Source organism: Bos taurus, chromosome 10 (genome assembly GCF_002263795.3).
Source record: "Bos taurus isolate L1 Dominette 01449 registration number 42190680 breed Hereford chromosome 10, ARS-UCD2.0, whole genome shotgun sequence".
NCBI lineage: Eukaryota > Metazoa > Chordata > Mammalia > Artiodactyla > Bovidae > Bos > Bos taurus.
In genome coordinates this window covers 81,590,290-81,609,328 of record NC_037337.1, presented here as the reverse complement: position 1 = coordinate 81,609,328, position 19,039 = coordinate 81,590,290, and the positions used below count along the sequence as shown (strand labels likewise).

Here is a 19,039-nt window from a genome sequence, read left to right as displayed (position 1 = left end):
TATATATTGATGAGCTTTTTAGCTTTAATTCCAGAGGGGAAAACTATAGGGAAAAAAAAATACTGGGTTCTCATATGAATCACCTTTTCTTGTTACATCTGTTCTTTTTATGAGTTGGTAATGCCAAAGCCTTTGACTGTGTGGATCACAATAAACTGTGGAAAATTCTGAAAGAGATGGGAATACCAGACCACCTGACCTGCCTCTTGAGAAACCTATATGCAGGTCAGGAAGCAACAGTTAGAACTGGACATGGAACAACAGACTGGTTTCAAATAGGAAAAGGAGTATGTCAAGGCTATATATTGTCAGCCTGCTTATTTAACTTATATGCAGAGTACATCATGAGAAACGCTGGGCTGGAAGAAGCACAAGCTGGAATCAAGATTGCTAGGAGAAATATCAATAACCTCAGATATGCAGATGACACCACCTTTATGGCAGAAAGTGAAGAGGAACTAAAAAGCCTCTTGATGAAAGTGAAAAAGGAGAGTGAAACAGTTGGCTTAAAGCTCAACATTCAGAAAACGAAGATCATGGCATCTCACTTCATGGGAAATAGATGGGGAAACAGTGGAAACAGTGTCAGACTTTATTTTGGGGGGCTCTAAAATCACTGCAGATGGTGACTGCAGCCATGAAATTAAAAGACGCTTACTCCTTGGAAGGAAAGTTATGACCAACCTAGATAGCATATTCAAAAGCAGAGATATTACTTTGCCAACAAAGGTTCGTCTAGTCAAGGCTACGGTTTTTCCAGTGGTCATGTATGGATGTGAGAGTTGGACTGTGAAGAAGGCTGAGCGCCGAAGAATTGATGCTTTTGAACTGTGGTGTTGGAGAAGACTCTTGAGAGTCCCTTGGACTACAAGGAGATCCAACTAGTCCATTCTGAAGGAGATCAGTCCTGGGATTTCTTTGGAAGGACTGATGCTAAAGCTGAAACTCCAGTATTTTGGCCACCTCACGTGAAGAGTTGACTCATTAGAAAAGACCCTGATGCTGGGAGGGATTGGGGGCAGGAGGAGAAGGGGACGACAGAGGATGAGATGGCTGGATGGCATCACCGACTTGATGGACATGGATTTGGGTGGACTCCAGGAGTTGGTGATGGACAGGGAGGCCTGGCGTGCTGTGATTCATGGGATCGCAAAGAATCAGTCCGACTGAGCAACTGAACTGAACTGAACTGAATATTTACTGAGCATCCTGCCATTACTTCATTTAAGTTCCACAATGACCCAATGAGATACATAATATCTTCAAATTACAGATGAGGAAGCTGAAACCTAGAGGTTAGCTACTTTGCCAAAGGACACACAGCTAGAAAGCAGTAAAGCCAGGGCTTAATCTTAGGCTTCTTTAGACCCCAACCACTACACTATCTTCTGGATGGGCAAAAAAGCTCAAATGGTAATGGCTCAGGCTTCCGTTGCTCAGCGGTGAGACGGTGGATGTACTTCATTCTCAAGGTAAATGCAGCTTTAATAAAAGAAAAGGGAATCCACAACAGATTTGGGCCTGGTCTTTTTCTAAGCCTCTCCCTTGATGGGAGAAGAAAATACAATAACACACCATCAGGAGAGGGCACCTGGTCCTCAGGGCAAAGGAGAGGAGAGAAGGATGGAAATGATGCATCTTATGCTCTGGGCAGCTCCTGACTTTAGGCTACCTGGGGCCAGTGCAGCTGTGAACCTGCCCCAAGAGATACGAAGCATCCACAGAAGGAGGGCTGTGGACACTTTCAGATGCTCTTCAACAAACACAAAGGGTTTCCACTTCAACCCTCAAATTGAGTATTGATTTTAAAAGGTCTCCCAGGAAAACACTGTGCCAACCAAAAAACACTCTCTCTGTGCTCTGGACCATTTGCCATTTAACTTGGACAGATGTGCACTGACTGCATTGCTACCGACAAGCACGAAGAGTCTTACACCAGGTCTACCTTTACTTCAAACTGCATCTATCACTGGCTCCTTGTTCTATTTGCTCTGCTACGCATTTAACTGAAACCATCAGAATTTGCAGAAACCAGAAATCCATGTCTTTCAGGGACTAAGAAACCAGAACCCTAGGAAATGGAAGGTATAATAACGAGGATGGTTGAAGACTCTGCATGTCCTGAGTTTGTGGCCACATGTTCCAACCACTTTATGCTGGTGAACTGGCCAAAGGCAACTCAGAAATATAATCCTCTCCTAAAATTCGGGCTATTTCCTCCCCTTGGCCAGACTTTTGACACTTACCTAAGTTCTCCAGGATATCTTTGAATGGAAAAGTCAGGGACAGAGCAATGGAGATGGAGATCTGGGTTCTGGCTCCAGCTCTGCCAAGGGTTAGCTGTGTGGACTCCGGACAGTCCACAGGGCTAACTCACGGAGGAAATAAGGCACCTCTGGTGTTCCTTCCATCTGTGGGCCTGTGATGTCACGTTCTCTTCATGTTGGGGGCCCTCTGGGATCATCTTCATGTGGCCTACTCTACTCTGAAAGCGTCCAAACCTTCCCTACATTCCCTTTTTCCTATCAGCTCCTCACCTGGGAATGTCAGCTTGGAGGTCATTTATTCTCCTGTGATAGTACAGGAGTTGGTCACACAGCAACAGGAGATCGCCCTCTCTGGGCTCTGACCAGGAATGTCCTCAGACTTCCCACCCCACATACCACCCACCACTCTGCTGAGCTACAAATCCCCAGATGGATATTGCGCTTGTTGCCCCAACATCCTTTCCACCCTCCCACCTTACACACCCATGTGGTCAGGAGGAAGGAGGAAAAATAACCTGACCCTCCGCACCAGAAATGGGTATCCCCCCTCCCTAGCTACACAGGGATGGTCTAAGGAATCCAGGCCTACATCACTCACAGCACGGCACTTTCCTGGCCAAAGGGACTGGTTAAAAGAGTGGGCATTTGATTCCATTTAGATCAATAATCTAAAAGCCAAAGTTATCTGAGAGTACCCAGAAAAGTGTGTCTGGAGGCCAATTCTCTCTTCCCTCCCCTGGAAAGTGTGATATTTAGACCTGAAGCGTGGAACCACTGCAGCAATCCTGCCACCAAGAAAAGCTAGGCTTTGGGTTAAACAGACACCACAAAAAGGCAGAGGGGAGAACATGAATGCACTGAGTGTTTGATGACACCGTTAAGCTGCTGAATCAAGCCAGTCTTGAAATCTGCTTTGTATCTGTACCTTCTATTACTTGAGCCAATGAATCCCCTTCATTGGGTAAGCCAGTTCAAAACATGGTATCTGTTTCTTATAAGATAAATTCCCAACTGATACACACGGTACCAAAGATCACACACAAAGCTGATCTACAGTCACACTTCAAAGGTCTAGGGATTAGCACCAGAGAGTAAAACCAGCTCCCCTGTGCTCTTACCACTTCCACCAGAAACCAAGGAAACACCCTTCCTAGGCCACCAACCAGGAAATCAGGCAGAGTTTCTCTGACAGCACTGGGGTCACATGTAGTCTCAGCCATTCGGAGGCCACTGCTGAGAAGGGAACACAGTCCCTTCCTCTGCAGCCCTCCATGCCAACTCAGAGACAAGAAAGATGGTCCTGCCACACGAAAGGTAGGAGAAGTGCTTTTCAGTATCACTTGCTACTTGTTTAAAAACCAGTGGCGATGCCTATCAAATCAATGGGTCCAAAATGACCACCACTGCACTAACATCCCTTGATGGCATGTGCCTCCTGATGGAAGCACACCCATGAAATATACTTAATGGAAAAAAATATCAGATCTACATCTGATCAAGCCTCTGGGTCTAACTATCATTTTCCAGGAAATATAAAAGATAGAGGAATATGTTACACAGCTCTATGGGAATATAATCCCAAAAAGGCTAGCATGAAAAACCCTAGAAAAACCTGTTTATTCAACAAATAAATTACAAAGTGAAAAGGAGATGGAGAGGAAACTGGTAGATTAAAAGAGGATTAAAGAGAAGAACCTTAACTGGATCTTGATCTGAGACATAATCAAGGAGATTTGAATGTTGATTAATTCTATTATATTAAGGGATTATTGTTAATATTCTTTGGTTGTGATGTGGTTTTGTGGTTAGGTGCTTTTTAATGAGTCTTTATCTTTAGAGATATATGAAAATATTTATGGATAATAAGATATAATGTCTGAACTTGGTACAAAATAATATGATCAAAGGACTAGAGGCACAGGTGAAAAAATCAAGTTTGGCCAGGAGTTGTTCATTGGAATTCACTATACTTGTCTTTGCTTTTGTATATTTGGAAGTTTTCTTAATGAATGGAAAAGACCCAGAGATGAAGCAGAGTCTAAGCTCTTTGCCAAAGTCTTAGCGTCATTTCGAAGAAAGCCTGCTTACTCAAAGTAACACTTTCTATATAAACTTCCCCCAAGTAATAACCCTGACAGAATATTTCTGGTTGACATATCTTCTTTCTAAATGTTATTGGGGATTTCTGAAATACAGGACAAGTGCTCCTTCCATAGGGGCTGCTTAAGAAGTTCCACCAGGGAAGCCCATTTCCCACACAAATGCATATCAAACATTAAATCGATGGATGACCCGTGTACTGCATTTCTAACAGCCTTTAGAAACTTATGCACCCTAATTTCTATAAACTTAGAAGGAAGAGACCTTTCTCATCCTGACACGAAAGAGAGAAACCATAATGACAGATGGGTTACACAAAGGCGTAAAATTTAGAAGATTGAAACTAGTATTTTTTCATAATGAAAGGCATTTGCCAGACATGATAGCAAAACAAACTGATATTCTTAGTATTTAAAAAAAAACAACTCTTCCCAAGTCAGTCTGTGAGGTGAAGAAGAAAAAAAAAAAAACTACCACTCCTATTTTAAAAACTAGCAAATATACTTGACAGATGACTCCTGGAAGAAAAGGAAATAATGCAGGTTTGCCAGATACAATACTGGACACCCAGTTAAATTTGAATTTCAGACAAATAACAAAGAATTGTTATAGTAAGTTATTATATTTAGCATAATAAGTATACTAAAACATTATCTGGTGCTTATGTAAATGTCAACTTATGCAATTTACATTATTTTACATTATATTATTCAAGTTTATGCAATTTACAATTTAGGCAACCTTATATTAGTATTTTTATTTGCCAACTCTGGTGACCCTAACCAATGGCCAATAAATTTGAGAAAATGATCAACCTCATCTCTAACTACAAGGGACAGCAAGTACAACAAGAGCAGAGGGCCCACCAGGCAGGGATGGAAAAAGGCCACTGCACCTGTGCCCACCTGGCCCACCTGGAGCTCAGGGGCGGAGGCACGGCCTCGGGGCCTCACAAGGGCAGGAGGGAGGTGGCAATACTTGAGTGCTTGGTGGGGATCACAAGTTTGGTTGAACGACCCTGAGCATGACCTTCGAGGGAAAGGAAAAACATGATCAGACACTTGGAGCAGAGGACACTGTGCAGAAACAGCACTTCTATTTCCTACTGTTAGAACTGTGTTGTGATCTATCCAAATGCATTTTTATCTTTTATGGACAATGTTATGATATAGTATGTAATACACGTAAAAAGGAATTTATCCATGTACTCACCTTCCACTTTAAAACCATGAAACAATACCAACCAGTATTTCTCCCTCTCCTGCCCTCGCACCCTAGGTAACCACCATAATCTGAGCTTCAGAGTTATCATTACCCTTAATTTTCATATATTTATTTATTTATTGGCCATGATGCGTGGTATGTGGGTTCTTAGTTTCCAGACCAGGGATGGAACCCATGCCCCCGCAATGAAAGGACAAAGTCCTAACCACTGGACCACCAGTGAAGTCCATCATACATTTTTATGTTTGTTCAGTTCAGTTCAGTTCAGTCGCTCAGTCGTGTCCGACTCTTTGCGACCCCATGAATCACAGCACGCCAGGCCTCCCTGTCCATCACCAACTCCGTGAGTTCACTCAGACTCACGTCCATCGAGTCGGTGATGCCATCCAGCCATCTCATCCACTGTCGTCCCCTTCTCCTCCTGCCCTCAATCCCTCCCAGCATCAGAGTCTTTTCCAATGAGTCAACTCTTCGCATGAGGTGGCCAAAGTACTGGAGTTTCAGCTTTAGCATCATTCCTTCCAAAGAAATCCCAGGGCTGATCTCCTTCAGAATGGACTGGTTGGATCTCCTTGCAGTCCAAGGGACTCTCAAGAGTCTTTATGTATGTATGTACCCCTAAATCAAATACATATAATTTTCACATGCTTTCAACCATCTTATAAATACAGCATCATGATGTATGCATTCTACAATTTGCCTTTCTTCACCACATATTTTGATTATGAATTTGATCCATAATAATAAGTGATGCTTTATGTTAGTTTCAGCATTGTGTAATATTCCACTATTTGGATATATCAAAATTTCCATTTCTAGTTTCCTGTTGATGGACAGTTAGCTGGTTTACAATTTTTCCAACCAAAAATTGCTCCTGTGAACATCCTTAAATACATCTCTTAATACAGATTTCAGCCCATTTCCCTGGGGTATAGGCCAGAGTGGAATTACAAGCTCAAAGGGTGTGTGCAGCTTCAACTATAATTCTACAAAGTGGTTGTACTAATTTATATCCCCACCAGCAGCAATAAATATACTTTTTACAGTTATGTCCTGCTGAGGTTAATTGAAAACTCTCCTTTAAAGCAGACTGAGTTCAAAGCATGCAGAAATTGAGTCAGAGGCCGATATTAATAGTTACTAACTTAAAAATCAATCCCACATGAGCATAGGACTGACTGTGTCTGATGTAGAAGGGGGCTTATCTGGATTAAGACAGTTTCAGGGATTTCTTTGAATCATGCCTGTTTTAATCTACATTACTTTCCTCTGATATTAAAAATGCTCATTGTAAACAAAATTATTTTAATAATTACTAAGACACATCTCATAGAAATGGAATATCCCCATAATGACCACCATTAACAGCATAACATATACCCCACCTCATTTTTCTAAACGTAAATCAACTTTTTTTTTTGCACAAAGGGGATTACATATTTTGGTTTACATTTTACTTCTTTCTACTGTGTAATATTTCTTTAAAAGGAAAGAGACAATCTACATTTATCAAAAATTCTGTTATTCAGTAATTATATACTAAGCACAGAATGAAGTCTATAAAGATAATTAAGCAATGACACCATTAAGAGACTTCCATTCTAAAAGGAAAGAAACTCACAGCTGTAGGTCACAATAATGGCCCCCACTCACCAAGTATCCTCTATGACCTAGGCACTGTATTAGACCTTCAATGAATGTGGTAGGCAGAATAATGTTCAGTCGCTAAATCGTGTCCAACTCTTAAGCACCCGGACTGTAGCCCACCAGGCTCAGACTCTGTCCATGGGATTTCCTAGGCAAGAATACTGGAGTGGGTTGCCATTTCTTTCTCCAAAGCAGAATAATGCCTATGTCCTAATCCTAATGCTGCTATTAACTGCCATGCTATACATACTAATAACTAATACATGCTAATAACTGCCAAGTTATATGGCAAGGAGGAATTAAGGTTGCCAATCAGCCAACCTTAAAATAAGGAGAATGGTTTGGGCCCTCCTGGTGGGCCTGATGTCTTCAATCACAAGGGTCTTTAAGTGGGGAAGAGGGAAGCAGAGGAGTCAGAACCAGAGAGACGGCAGCATGAAAAAGCCCTAACCTGGCTTTGAAGGTGGAAAGGGGCTACAAGCCAAGGAATGCAGGCAGTTTCTAAAGGTAAGAAAATGGATTCTCCCCTAGAGCTTCCAGAAGGGAACTCAGCTCTGATGATTATTCAACCCACTGAGACCTGTGTCAGGCTTCAGACCCCAAAAAATTTGTGTTGCTTAAGCCTCTGGGTTTGTACTATTTGTTACAACAGGAAAAGGTATAGGAGTAGGAAGAGGTATAGGAGGCTAAGACTTCCCACTTCATCCTCCCGCCACCCTGAAACGTAGATGCTATGACTTCCACTAGACAAACTGGGGAACCAAGGACCCAAGAGGCTACATGACCAGCCCAGGCTCACGGTGGCACAGCCAGACCCAAACTTGGGTGTGTCTACCCCTGAAGGTTGTGCCCCACTGCCCTCCCTCTCTGGTCAGCCTGGAATCCAGGGCAGATGGGGACACACACTGCCCTGGGGGTAAGCAAAGCACAGGGGGTCGAGAGAACCCTCCTGGGGCGAGGCTGGGAGGACTGTGTGGAGGCTTTCGAATGATGGGCGGGATTTGGACAGAGATGAGGAGTGAAAGAGAGGTCAGGAAATACAGTTCAGCTCAGGGCAACCAAAGTCTGTATATCCCCATGTGGGGGCAGGGATATGCGGTGAGAGATAAGTTGGGGTACCTCGGAGAGGGCCTAATGCCATCCAATACGATAGCCACTAGCCACCTGTGGCTATTGACATTTTAAATCCATTACGATCAAGTTAAAAAGCCACTTCACCACAGTTTTATGCACCACATTTAACACTTCAATAGCAAAGAAGCAAACAAACAACACAAAACTCCCTTCAATAGCCAAGTGTCTAATACTGGACAGGACAGATATAGGACATATTCATCCCGGCCAAAAGGTCTGCTCCACAGCAACACTGACGAAGGGAAGTCATTGGAGTCCTTGTTTCTGAGCCACTCAGGGGCACTGAGCACCTGGAGGGGGGCTCAGGTATATAACACTGTCCGCCTCACCATCTCACTTATTACTACTGTTGTGTCCTCTCCCTTGGGGCTTTGCAGAATTTCTCGAAAGACATAATTAATATGCCCCATATTTTGAACTCCCAGTGCTGTCTGATAGATGCTATCTAGTCCTAAAAATGAACCATTCTGGAAAAGTAAGTCCAGTTTTTCTCCACTGCCAACACTTAAAAAAAAAAAAAAAACACCATTTGGCCTTTATCTAGTAGAATCAGATCAATGCTGCAGTGAGAAATAGTTTTTAATGGGAAGGGGCACAGACATTTATAGAGTATCTGTCAGGTTTCAAAGCACCTGACACATTATCTCGCAGAACCTCACTCTGTCCCTGTCCCCCCTGATGGTGGCGGGGTTTCTTCTGAGACTCCAGACTTTCTGAGTGGCTTTGTAGAGGCCACCCAGCTCCAGCTCCAGAAGAAAGAGGCTGAAATCAACAGAGGGGACGGCCGAAGTACACAGAGCTCCATACCTAATATGTCTGCCCAAGTTAAGATTAATTCGTGATCTAGCAATTGAGTTTAGAATGACATCAGGTGCAAAAGGAAGTCCAACTAATTGTTCTACTGACCTGTGTCGCTTGGGGTCTCCTTATGAGGCTATTGGGAGTGTTGGTGGAGATCCAGTTCTCTTACCCCCTCAGGGACTCAGGGTTCACGCACTGCACGTTTGGACAACGCTAACCCTGTTTGGCAGCCTCACAAGCAGCTCTGATCGATTTCCCATCCGCAGCTCAACCCTTGTCCTCTCCCAAACTGCTTCACGGTGACAAATGCAGCAGGAGGGGGCCTCCACACTGACATCACCCCCCACCAGCAGCAGCGATGCCAAGAACTTGGCCGCTTAAACAATAGAACTCTATGTGGTCAGGAGAGAAAGGGTGCCCTTTACCTGCTAAGTGGGGGCCATGCTCCCCTTCCCAGCCTCTGCCATGGGGACTGAAGAAAGAGGCCGGAATGAAGGCAGGGATCAGCCAGAAACATGCCTTCCCCACCCCCACAGGCAAGTAAGGCTTCTGGCCCAAGCGTCAGCTAGTGAACCTTTCCGCTCCGCAGGGCTGGGAACTCAGATGTACAAGGTCGGTCCCCCTGAGCAAGGAAGGTGCACGATGGCCCACAGAGGGCTCAGCTTTACAAATGAGCCCATTGGCCAGGAAGATGTAGGTATTTACACCAGAGCCTCGGCCGGCTCAGGGTCTAACTAGACAAGAATTCAAACAAAAACCAATAATCACTCCCAACATGGTATTGCGGGTAGTTTCTAACTATGTACATCTGGAAAGGATGACAGGAGGGAGCAGAAGGAGACAAGAAAGGAGTCCCTACTCAGGGAATTTGTGTTCATCTGATATCATGTGCAAAGAACTGAATTAATCATAATCTTTGGCTATGATTTTTCCAGTGGTCATGTATGGATGTGAGAGTTGGACTATAAAGAAAGCTGAGTGCCGAAGAATTGATGCTTTTGAACTGTGGTGTTGGAGAAGACTCTTGAGAGTCCATTGAACGGCAAGGAGATCCAACCAGTCCATCCTAAAGGAGATCAATCCTGGGTGTTCATTGGAAGGACTGATGTTGAAGCTGAAACTCCAATAATTTGGCCACCTGATGCGAAGAGCTGACTCATTTGAAAAGACCCTGATGCTGGGAAAGATTGAGGGAAGGAGAAGAAGGGGACGACAGAGGATAAGATGGTTGGATGGCATTAGCAACTCAATGGACATGAGTTTGGGTAAACTCTGGGAGTTGGTGATGGACAGGGAGGCCTAGCATGCTGCGGTTCATGGGGTCGCAAAGAGTCGGACACGACTGAGCGGTTGAACTGGACTGAACCTGGTTCATGACACACTCAATATTGGCCTATGCAGGAGCCACACTTATTTTTTATACACCAGCTATTTTGATCTTTGCCAATGGACAAATAACTTCAAACTCACCTCACCTCCCTTCTCTGAAAAGGTAAAGTATTGATACTAACTTACACTAATATGATTTTCCCAGCCAATCCAATATCTGCCTCACCCTAACCTCCCCTGATCTTGTATACCTTGTTTTTCTTTTCATATAGTTTTCTTGCAGCTCTATGTATTCCTAAAAGTTTTTTCTTTGACTTTAGCTGTTTATAAATTTATAAAAGATGTCACATTGCATCTTTCATTGTATTTCTTTTACTTAATATCGTATTACTCAGAGGCATCCATATTTTTGCATGTCACTGTTGATCATTTGTTTTGACTGACTATAATTCTCCACCTTCCAACTGATGGCTTATTTGGCTCTTTCCAGGTTCGTGGTAGTGTGAACTCAGTTGCATATGTCTCCTTCTGGACATGAGTTTTTCTTGGGCGCATACACCTAGAAGTGGAATCACCAGGCCGTAAGAAATGTGGACGTTTGGGACATTCACTTATAGCCCAATGGTTAAGACTCCAAGCTTTCACTGCCAAGGGCTCGGGTTCAGTCCCTGGATGGGGAACTAAAATCCCACAAGACAAGAGGGGTGGCCAAAAAAAATGCGCACCTTCAACTTTAGGACATAATACCAAAGTGCTTTCCATTTGCTTGGGTTTCCTAGAGTTTCTAAGACGATTGCTTCCTCTTCCTGTCTTCCTCATTTGTGCCAGCTCCATCAAAAGGTTTAAATCAGATTCTTGGCCTAACACCAGAGTAGCCTCTCAGCTAAATCCACCACGTGGAAAAAAGGGGGGGAAAAAGGCTCTTGTTCTGAATACAGATAATAAGAAGGGCATCTCTGCAGACACAAGGCCCCACCCTCATCCAGACACTGAGACAGGTTAGTCAAAGAGAAGGGAACTATCTACAAGCTGCTTCACATTTGGCAAATGCAAGATTTTTTTAAAAGGGTTTACATGGAGCCAAAGCTTGTTCCCCCATCCAAGTTTTGCTTGCTCAGTCTTTCCACCCCCACGCCTCCCATAACCACCACACACTTTAGGAACAAAAGCCTAAAATGGAAAAAAATAATAAATTGTGAAGTAACCGATTTCATTTAAGTGAGAGCAGGGAGTACAGCATGGATGTCACAGTACAGTCAAATTCATTTCAATAAATATGTACAGTACACTTTGCAGTGTGACCAGCACACTGACAAATAACATCTTTACTCTGCCCTCGAGAGGTTGTAAACTTGTTCACTTAACAAGACAAGATAATGGACGGAGTCCAAAGGGGCAAGTTAATGCTAAGAGGATGAAGATGTGGGTCTGATCTCAAGATGCTCACTGTAAAATTAGCCAAAGTTAAGAACACAAGTGAATCAGATATTGAAGCTGTGCAAAGGTAGAGAGTGATCAATTCTAACCAACTTGGAGAGTGATGCTAGAGCTAGGTTTCAAAGGAGGAGTTCTCGAGAGGAGAGAGGATAAAGAATACAGCTAAAAAAATTAAGAAATCCAATTTTTCTTCTATTTCTCAAACTTCTTAAAATCTATTCCCTGCCTCCAGTCCTGTATCAAGAAAATGGAACCTGTGAATCACTGATAAACACGCATTATCTGAGGACTTGCCTGGTGGCCCAGTGCTTAAGACTCTGCTCCCAGTACAGGGGGCAAGGATCCAATCCTGATTGGGGAACGAAGATTCGGCATGCCACTCAGGGAGGCCGACATAAATAAATAAATAAAATGTTAAAGCACGCATCATCTACATTTGTTTGTTCATTCCACAGGTGCCAGGCCCTGTGCTGAGTTCTGGGGGATACACCCATGGACAAGCTGGGCACGAACCTGCCTTCACCCAGCTCCCAGTCTGCAGAACAGATGGAGGTTTAGACAAAGACAGGCAGTGGCTTGGCTTGGCCGTCAGACTCCATGGGCCTGAGAGAGCCCCTCCCCCATCTAACCCTCCCCAGAAACATTTTCAGTAAATTGTGCAGGATTAAACAAATGGCTGCCTCCTCCATAATTAAAAAGCTCCTGACCAGCATCCCAGGTAGCCATGTGGCCACTCAGAGCCGAGAGACCAAGAAATCAGGTGCTTCCTATATAATAGCCTCCAATCTGATACCTGATAGCTGCTGGGAGCCAGAGTCAAACAAATGTCAGGCATTTTATGAAGGCAGGAAGCAAATAAGGGGGCAAGGATTGGAGTCTAGGCCTCAAGGGAGCTCAATTAGTGAGCCAGAAAAGTTAAACCGAAAGGGCATGCTCTGGGTTTCCTAGAAAGCCAGCTGGAAAAGATGCCAATCCCTAAGCCTCTGTCACTCAAAAGATTAACAGAAGAGACCCAGGGATGCCCAAGGGAACACTGCAACAGCCAGATGTTTCTGCTCCTCTCATGACACTGCTGCCCACAACCAGGACCGCATTTCTGACGCCACCAAGAAGCCACAGAAGAGAACTGCAGGCTTCCGGAATAGGTTGAAACTCAAGGCATCACCCTTTAGCGATGCAGACACAAAAAAATCTTGTTAATAGTGCTTTCTTACAGACAGACTCGCCTGATGCCCATTTCACAGGAATGGCACCGCTAGTCGGACGAACACTTCCTGCAGCTGCTTGGTGGTGTGAAAAGCACACAAGCCCCCAACGTGCACATCCATATATACTGGGACGTGGCTCCCACCGCTACGCATGCACCATGTTCCAAGCAAGGCTTTTACCCTCCTGAGTCTCACTTTCAAAATGACACTAAAAAGACCCACCTTCTTGCTCTTATAAACATAAGTGATCATGGAAAGTGCCCGGCCCAAGAATTCATAAATGCGGGCTCTTACTGGGGTCTATAAATGCATCCAGGTCAACACAGCAGCTTTCCCTTGGTACTTTCTAAATGTGTGTGTGTGTATGTGTTTGTGTCTGTGTGACAGAGAGACAGAGAAAAGGAGAAAGAGAGAGAAAAAAATTCGGCTGGAACACACAGAGGCCTATTTACACTTCCTATTTGTGTTCCACCATTTCTATCAAATTAATAAACTAAAGAAGCCCGAGGGAAAACTAACCCATGTCTCTGTTTTCCCTTGAAGTCCCTAGCTTTCCCCTAAGAGCTGCTTCCTCCAGTTTCAGGAGGCAAGGAAGGAGAGCCATATGGCTTGAGACCCTAGACTCGCCCAGCAACAAACGAGCCCCCCACCATTTGTCTCCGGGCCTCTCATGTGGGCGGGCATCCAGCTTTCAGTTGGGTGCTCTGGTCTGCGTCTCTGTCTTGACTGTTCCTAATTATTGGAGGGAACGCCGTGGCTCTCCTGACCTCGGAGTTTAAAAGCTGCGAGTCCTAATATCAAACCAAGCAGCTTCATTTAAAAGGCATCCTCATCTGCATCCATAAAAGTCACTCCCGGAGCCCTGGCTTGCCCCAGCTTCGGGAATGCCTGCTGTCGAGGATTTATGACACGCCCTGGCTCTAATCGGCCGCACTTTAACTGCTGCTGTTGCACATCTGGTCATAAAAGCAAGGGCCGGCCCAACATGGGGACAAACACTTTTCTTTCCTAAGTGGCTGCAAATCTGATCTCACAGTGATAGCCAGGCTCAGATGTAATCAGCCAGCATCTGGGCAGTCATTAAGGCTTGTCAAGCTTTGCGAGGCTTTTCCCACACACACGACAGATATAAAGATGATTCTCAAGGAGCGAGCGCTAGGAAGAAAGAACAAGCAATCTGAACAGGTGGCAATGGGCTAGGCCAAACGATATCCAGAAAAGCACAAGCTGGTTAAGGAGCCAATCTTTTCACAAAGATACTAGCTACTTCCACATGGACTCCCCTGCTGCCTGGAGAAGGCAGGCAGCTATCTCTACAGACAACTGCCCTGACATAAGGTAATTCTTGGCCAGAGATCCTCTAGTCATCCTTGTTGTTTAGTCACTAAGTCGTGTCTGACTCTTTTGTAACTCCGTGGACCGTAGCCCGCCAGGCTCCTCTGTCCATGGAATTATCCAGGCAAGAATCCTGGAGTGGGTTGCCATTTCCCTCTCCAGGGGATCTTCCCAACCCAGGGATAGAACTCATGCCTCCTGCTTGGCAGGCCGGAGTCGTTACCACTGAACCACCTGGGAAGCCCCATCCTCTGGATAAGTTTGGTCAAATGAACCAGTGGGTGGTTTAAGAGTACACTTTTTAAGGTAGTAGAATCCTTCATTAGACAACTGGGTTATATGGGAGCAAGAATCTAGCCCAGAAAGGAACACAATGTTGTCGGTTCCGGATGTTTTACAATGCCCTGGACAGCCTGCCCTGTGCGCAGAATTGGCACGTTTCACATCGTTCAGGAACTCCAATCAGACCAAGGTTCAACAAGTAGTGCAACCTCCCGGGCGGAACGCAAGGAAAGAGCTCCTCGAACACTGCCAGTTCCTCTCCACCAGCTCTCCACAGCCCCCCATCTCCACTCCTCCTCTGCGGCTGTGCCCAGCAGGAGGGAGCATTAAAATTATCTGCTGTGGGTTTTACGAGCAGCGATCGCTTTTTAAAACAACAACAACACAAGGTCCTTGTGTGGCTCTCCGGTAACCTAAAACCCTGGAGGCAGAGCTGCTCTCCCCCCAACCGCCCCCCGCCCCTGCCGCCGCCGACGCCTCCTGCCAAGAACGCCAGCGCTCTGGGACCGCGCGCGGGGTGAGCCCACGGAGCAGCCCTGCTTGAGCGGAGAGCCAGGAGGCACCTCGGATGCAGGAGGCACCTCTAAGGGTCTTGGAGCAAAATGCCCCGAGAGGAGAGATGGGGAAAGAGAACTCACCAGTGACAGTAGGGGGAGAGGGGGAGGAGGGGGAAGGCAGAGTCGGTGCTGCAAGAAAGAAGGGGTAGGGCGGGGGGGAACAATGGGAGAAATTTTAATTTCAGCAACTTCGCCAAGAAGCCCACCGGCGACGGGGTAGTAGGTGGGGGGTGGAGGGGGCACAGGTTCTAATACCTCCCTCTCCGGTCCCCAAGGGATGAAGGCCAGCGACCTGAGGTCTCCTTCCGCAGGTGGGCGCGCGGCTGGGGGCACACTTACCCTGGGGCCGGTGGTGCGGTGGTCGTGAGCCGGGGACAGCTGCACTAACGCCAGCAGCAAGTGGGGCGTGAGCAGGCGGGCGCAGCGCGCGGGCAGCATGGTGCCAGGCCGGTCCGGGCAGCGGGCTGCGGGCAGGGGTGGCGGGCTTCACGGAGCGCACGGCCGCGCCGGCCTTCCTGCCTTCCTTCCCACCCCGGGGGACCCTGGCGACGGCGGGCGGCGGCAGCGCGGGATCGCGGAGGCTGCAGCCGAAGCGCGCGCTCATGAACCGCCCCGAGAGCGGAGCTGAGCGCTAGCGTGTGCTCTGCGCGCGGCGCTCTCCGCTCGGCTGGGCCGCGGCGGCAGCAGGTTGGATGCCAGAGCCCGGGCCATGGGAATTCCCGTTATAAACCCCCGGGAGGGGCGGGGCGGAGCCCGGCGGCCCTGGCTGACTGGCCGAGAGGCCCGTGGCAGCCGCCCCTCGGGCAGGTGAAAGCCAATGGGAGAGAGGAAAGAGGGGCGGCTCGCGACCGTCCCCACCGAGGAGCGACACTCGGTGGCTCGGCCGAGTGGGATCTAGGAGAGACCGGCATAACGAGGAACTTTATCTTGGCCCTTCGGTCCAGAAAAGTGTCCGAGAGCTCCAGCAGCCTGAACATACCAGAATGCCCGCCCGCTAATGATCACACCTTAAGCTTGTTTAGTTTTCAGTAAGTGAGTTGTCACATCAGCCGGATGAAATAGGTAGGGAAAACACTCCTAGCCCCGTTTCTCAGATGAGGGTAAGGGCACAGGAGGGGCTGACAAATCTGCTTCCCGGCTGCACCAACACCAAGAACAGCTGGGAAGTCGCCAGGTCACCAGCGTTAGGAGTGGGACTTGGGCGCATTCGCTGCTTGCAGACAAAGTAACACATTAAGTTCTACAGCAGCGGCCCGGGAGCAGTGTCAGGGAGAGACAGGAAGCTCCTGCTGGGCATCTCCTTGCTGGGGAGGGCCCCTGTGGGTATGAGATGATGCCAACCCATGGTCCGGTGGTGGATACAGGATTAGAACCCAGGTGTCCTGGCTCCCTGCCTGAACTAGAAGGCCAACAGGCAGCTTCTCTGTGGCCCAGGAGCCCTGGCAGGAGAGGTCAGAGGGGACGTGGTCTCCTGACCGGGGAAAGAAAGAGGAAAAAGCACTGATAGGAGGGGGAATCTGTGGATGAAGAGACCCCAGAGATGGGTCAGAGGAGGCAGGGAGACCTCTCTTGAGTGCCGGTAGGATGTTAGAAGGCTCTGCCCAGGACAATCCCCAGGAGTTCATCTTGGGAATGGTCACAGACACATCACACCAGCCCTTCAAAGGAGCGAGAAGGTCCACTGCATTCAACCTAAGAGAACCATGGTTTACCTTCATAAGTGGAACACAACCCTTAGTGTTTATTTTCTTTTGTATGGACCACTCACTTGAAGGCGAGGGGTTCTTTAACCACGCTGGAAGCAGCGCCAGGGCTTAACTCCTCTCCCTGTGAGCTTAAGAGGTCCTGACAAAAGTTAACTCTGCTCCCTCACAGCCTCTCTCCTGGGTTGCGTTAACAAGCTTCCCCACCCAACTCCTGCATTCAGTTTTGCCCACCCGGCTTGCCTGCCACCTAGCCTCTACCCAGCAGCCAGTCACCCTTCTAAAACTCAAACCTGAATCGTCACTCTCTGCTTAAAAGGCTTCAACTCTCCCCAGTGTCATCAGATCAAAAAGCCCTGACTGGATGTTAGAACAATTATAAAGTACTGATGGTTTCAAACAAAAATGAGAAACTGCTCTAAGAGAATTGTCTGTCTTCCTCTGCTGGGAAATAGCGGGAAATAGTTAATGCTCTCTGGAGCCTGTCGGCATGGGTTCAAATCCTGGGTCTGCCACCTAGTGGTATAACCTTGTACAAGTCACTTTGCTTATCTGAGGTGCTGCTTTCCCTTCTGTAAAATGGGAATAAAAATAGTTCCCACCTCATGAGTAGTTGTCAGGATTGAAGGAGATGGAATATATAAGTTCCTTAGAATGACTGTGTTATGAATATCACAACCGGGCACCTGAAGAGGGCAGTACAAATGCCTCATCTCATTTTACCCTCTGAATGATCCTATGAAGTCGACAGAGAGATCCAGCTTTACAGGTAAGTAAAGCAGATATCCCATGCGATTGGGACTTGCCTGGCCTCGTTTGGCTGGTAAACGACAGCAAACATTCAAGCACAGGTTTTCAGAGTCTAATTCTGCCTCCATCATCTGATAACTGCGATGTCCATTCACACAGAGTTCGACAGTTCCTGTGTGCTTCCTGGGAATTTTTTCAGTGGCCTGCAAAGGAGCTGAGATTCTGAGCTTCACTGAGTTTCAGTGAAAAGCGTGGAAACAGCAAGGGTCAGCCTTTCCTGGAAACAGCCCTTGTGATCTGGCATCCTGGGAATTTGCCCAGCTGGACTTGTCCGTTTCTCCCATGCCTCATGAAGCACGTACATCAATTTCCCTGTGCCTGCCTAAGTGCCCCTCCATCAGGGGCTCCCCAGGATGAGAATGTCACCATCAGGCTCAGCAGTGCGGTAGGTTTGTCCTGACTCTACCACCTTACCACATGCACCCATCAAGCTGGTCAACTTCTTTCTGTTGCTGGAATTATTGAGAAATCTACTGGAGTAAGTGAATATGCTTGAGATGGCCCCCCAGTATCTGGCAGCACAAAGTGCGGAGGGAAAAGACACTGCAATAGTCCTTTCCATCCGTAACACCACAGGCTGCTCTCTAGCCAGAAAGCTTGTTTCCAAGTGGTTGCTGGTCCAAAAGTCTACATTATTCTGGATTTCAACCATATAGCTTAGTTTAAAATATGAGCAACTACTTTCCAGTTACTTTGCTCAGCAAAGTAATTTTGCTTTCCCTCCGGTTGGCATGGGAGGCCTTTTGTAACCATGGCTATCATTCAAACGATGCATTTTCTTCTCCCGACTCCTCCCAAGCCCAGAGAAGGTTAGAAATTCCAGAGAACTACTAGTCCCAAACATCGTCTCTCTGCCAGGCTCAATCGTCTGATCCAAGCAAAAGTGAAATTGACAAGTTCCTTCTTTCCCTGGAGGCCAAGCTTACGGTCCAAAAATAAATCTAGCTCTCCTGGCATCTGGTCTGTCCAGTTTCAGCCTTGCTTCTTGTCCTGTGGGACTTCTGTTTGCAAGGCGATATTTCAGTGAGGAAAAATAATACTTTATATCCCATGTTGAGGTCTGAGAGCTTCAAATATTTATTAGCAACTAGGAACGCCCATTTCAAATATATGTTTCTGTACAGGCCAGGAGTCTTGTCTCATATTCAGAATAGATTCTTTCTATTCATTTTAACAAGCACTTTGATGCATCTCTTTCTATGCCT

General features: G+C 46.6%; 1 protein-coding gene across 5 annotated transcripts in view; it reads right to left on the bottom strand.

Annotated features, from left to right (window-relative positions):
* SMOC1 (SPARC related modular calcium binding 1) overlaps positions 1-16,018 on the bottom strand; it is a 146,119-nt gene extending 130,101 nt beyond the window's left edge. For all 5 annotated transcript variants that reach the window (XM_005211949.5, XM_005211950.5, XM_010809447.4 and 2 more), the window contains 1 exon segment: positions 15,661-16,018. In XM_005211949.5, the coding sequence (XP_005212006.1) occupies positions 15,661-15,759 (99 nt within the window). In that variant the 5' untranslated portion in view covers positions 15,760-16,018.
* Between the last annotated feature and the right edge of the window lie 3,021 nt (positions 16,019-19,039).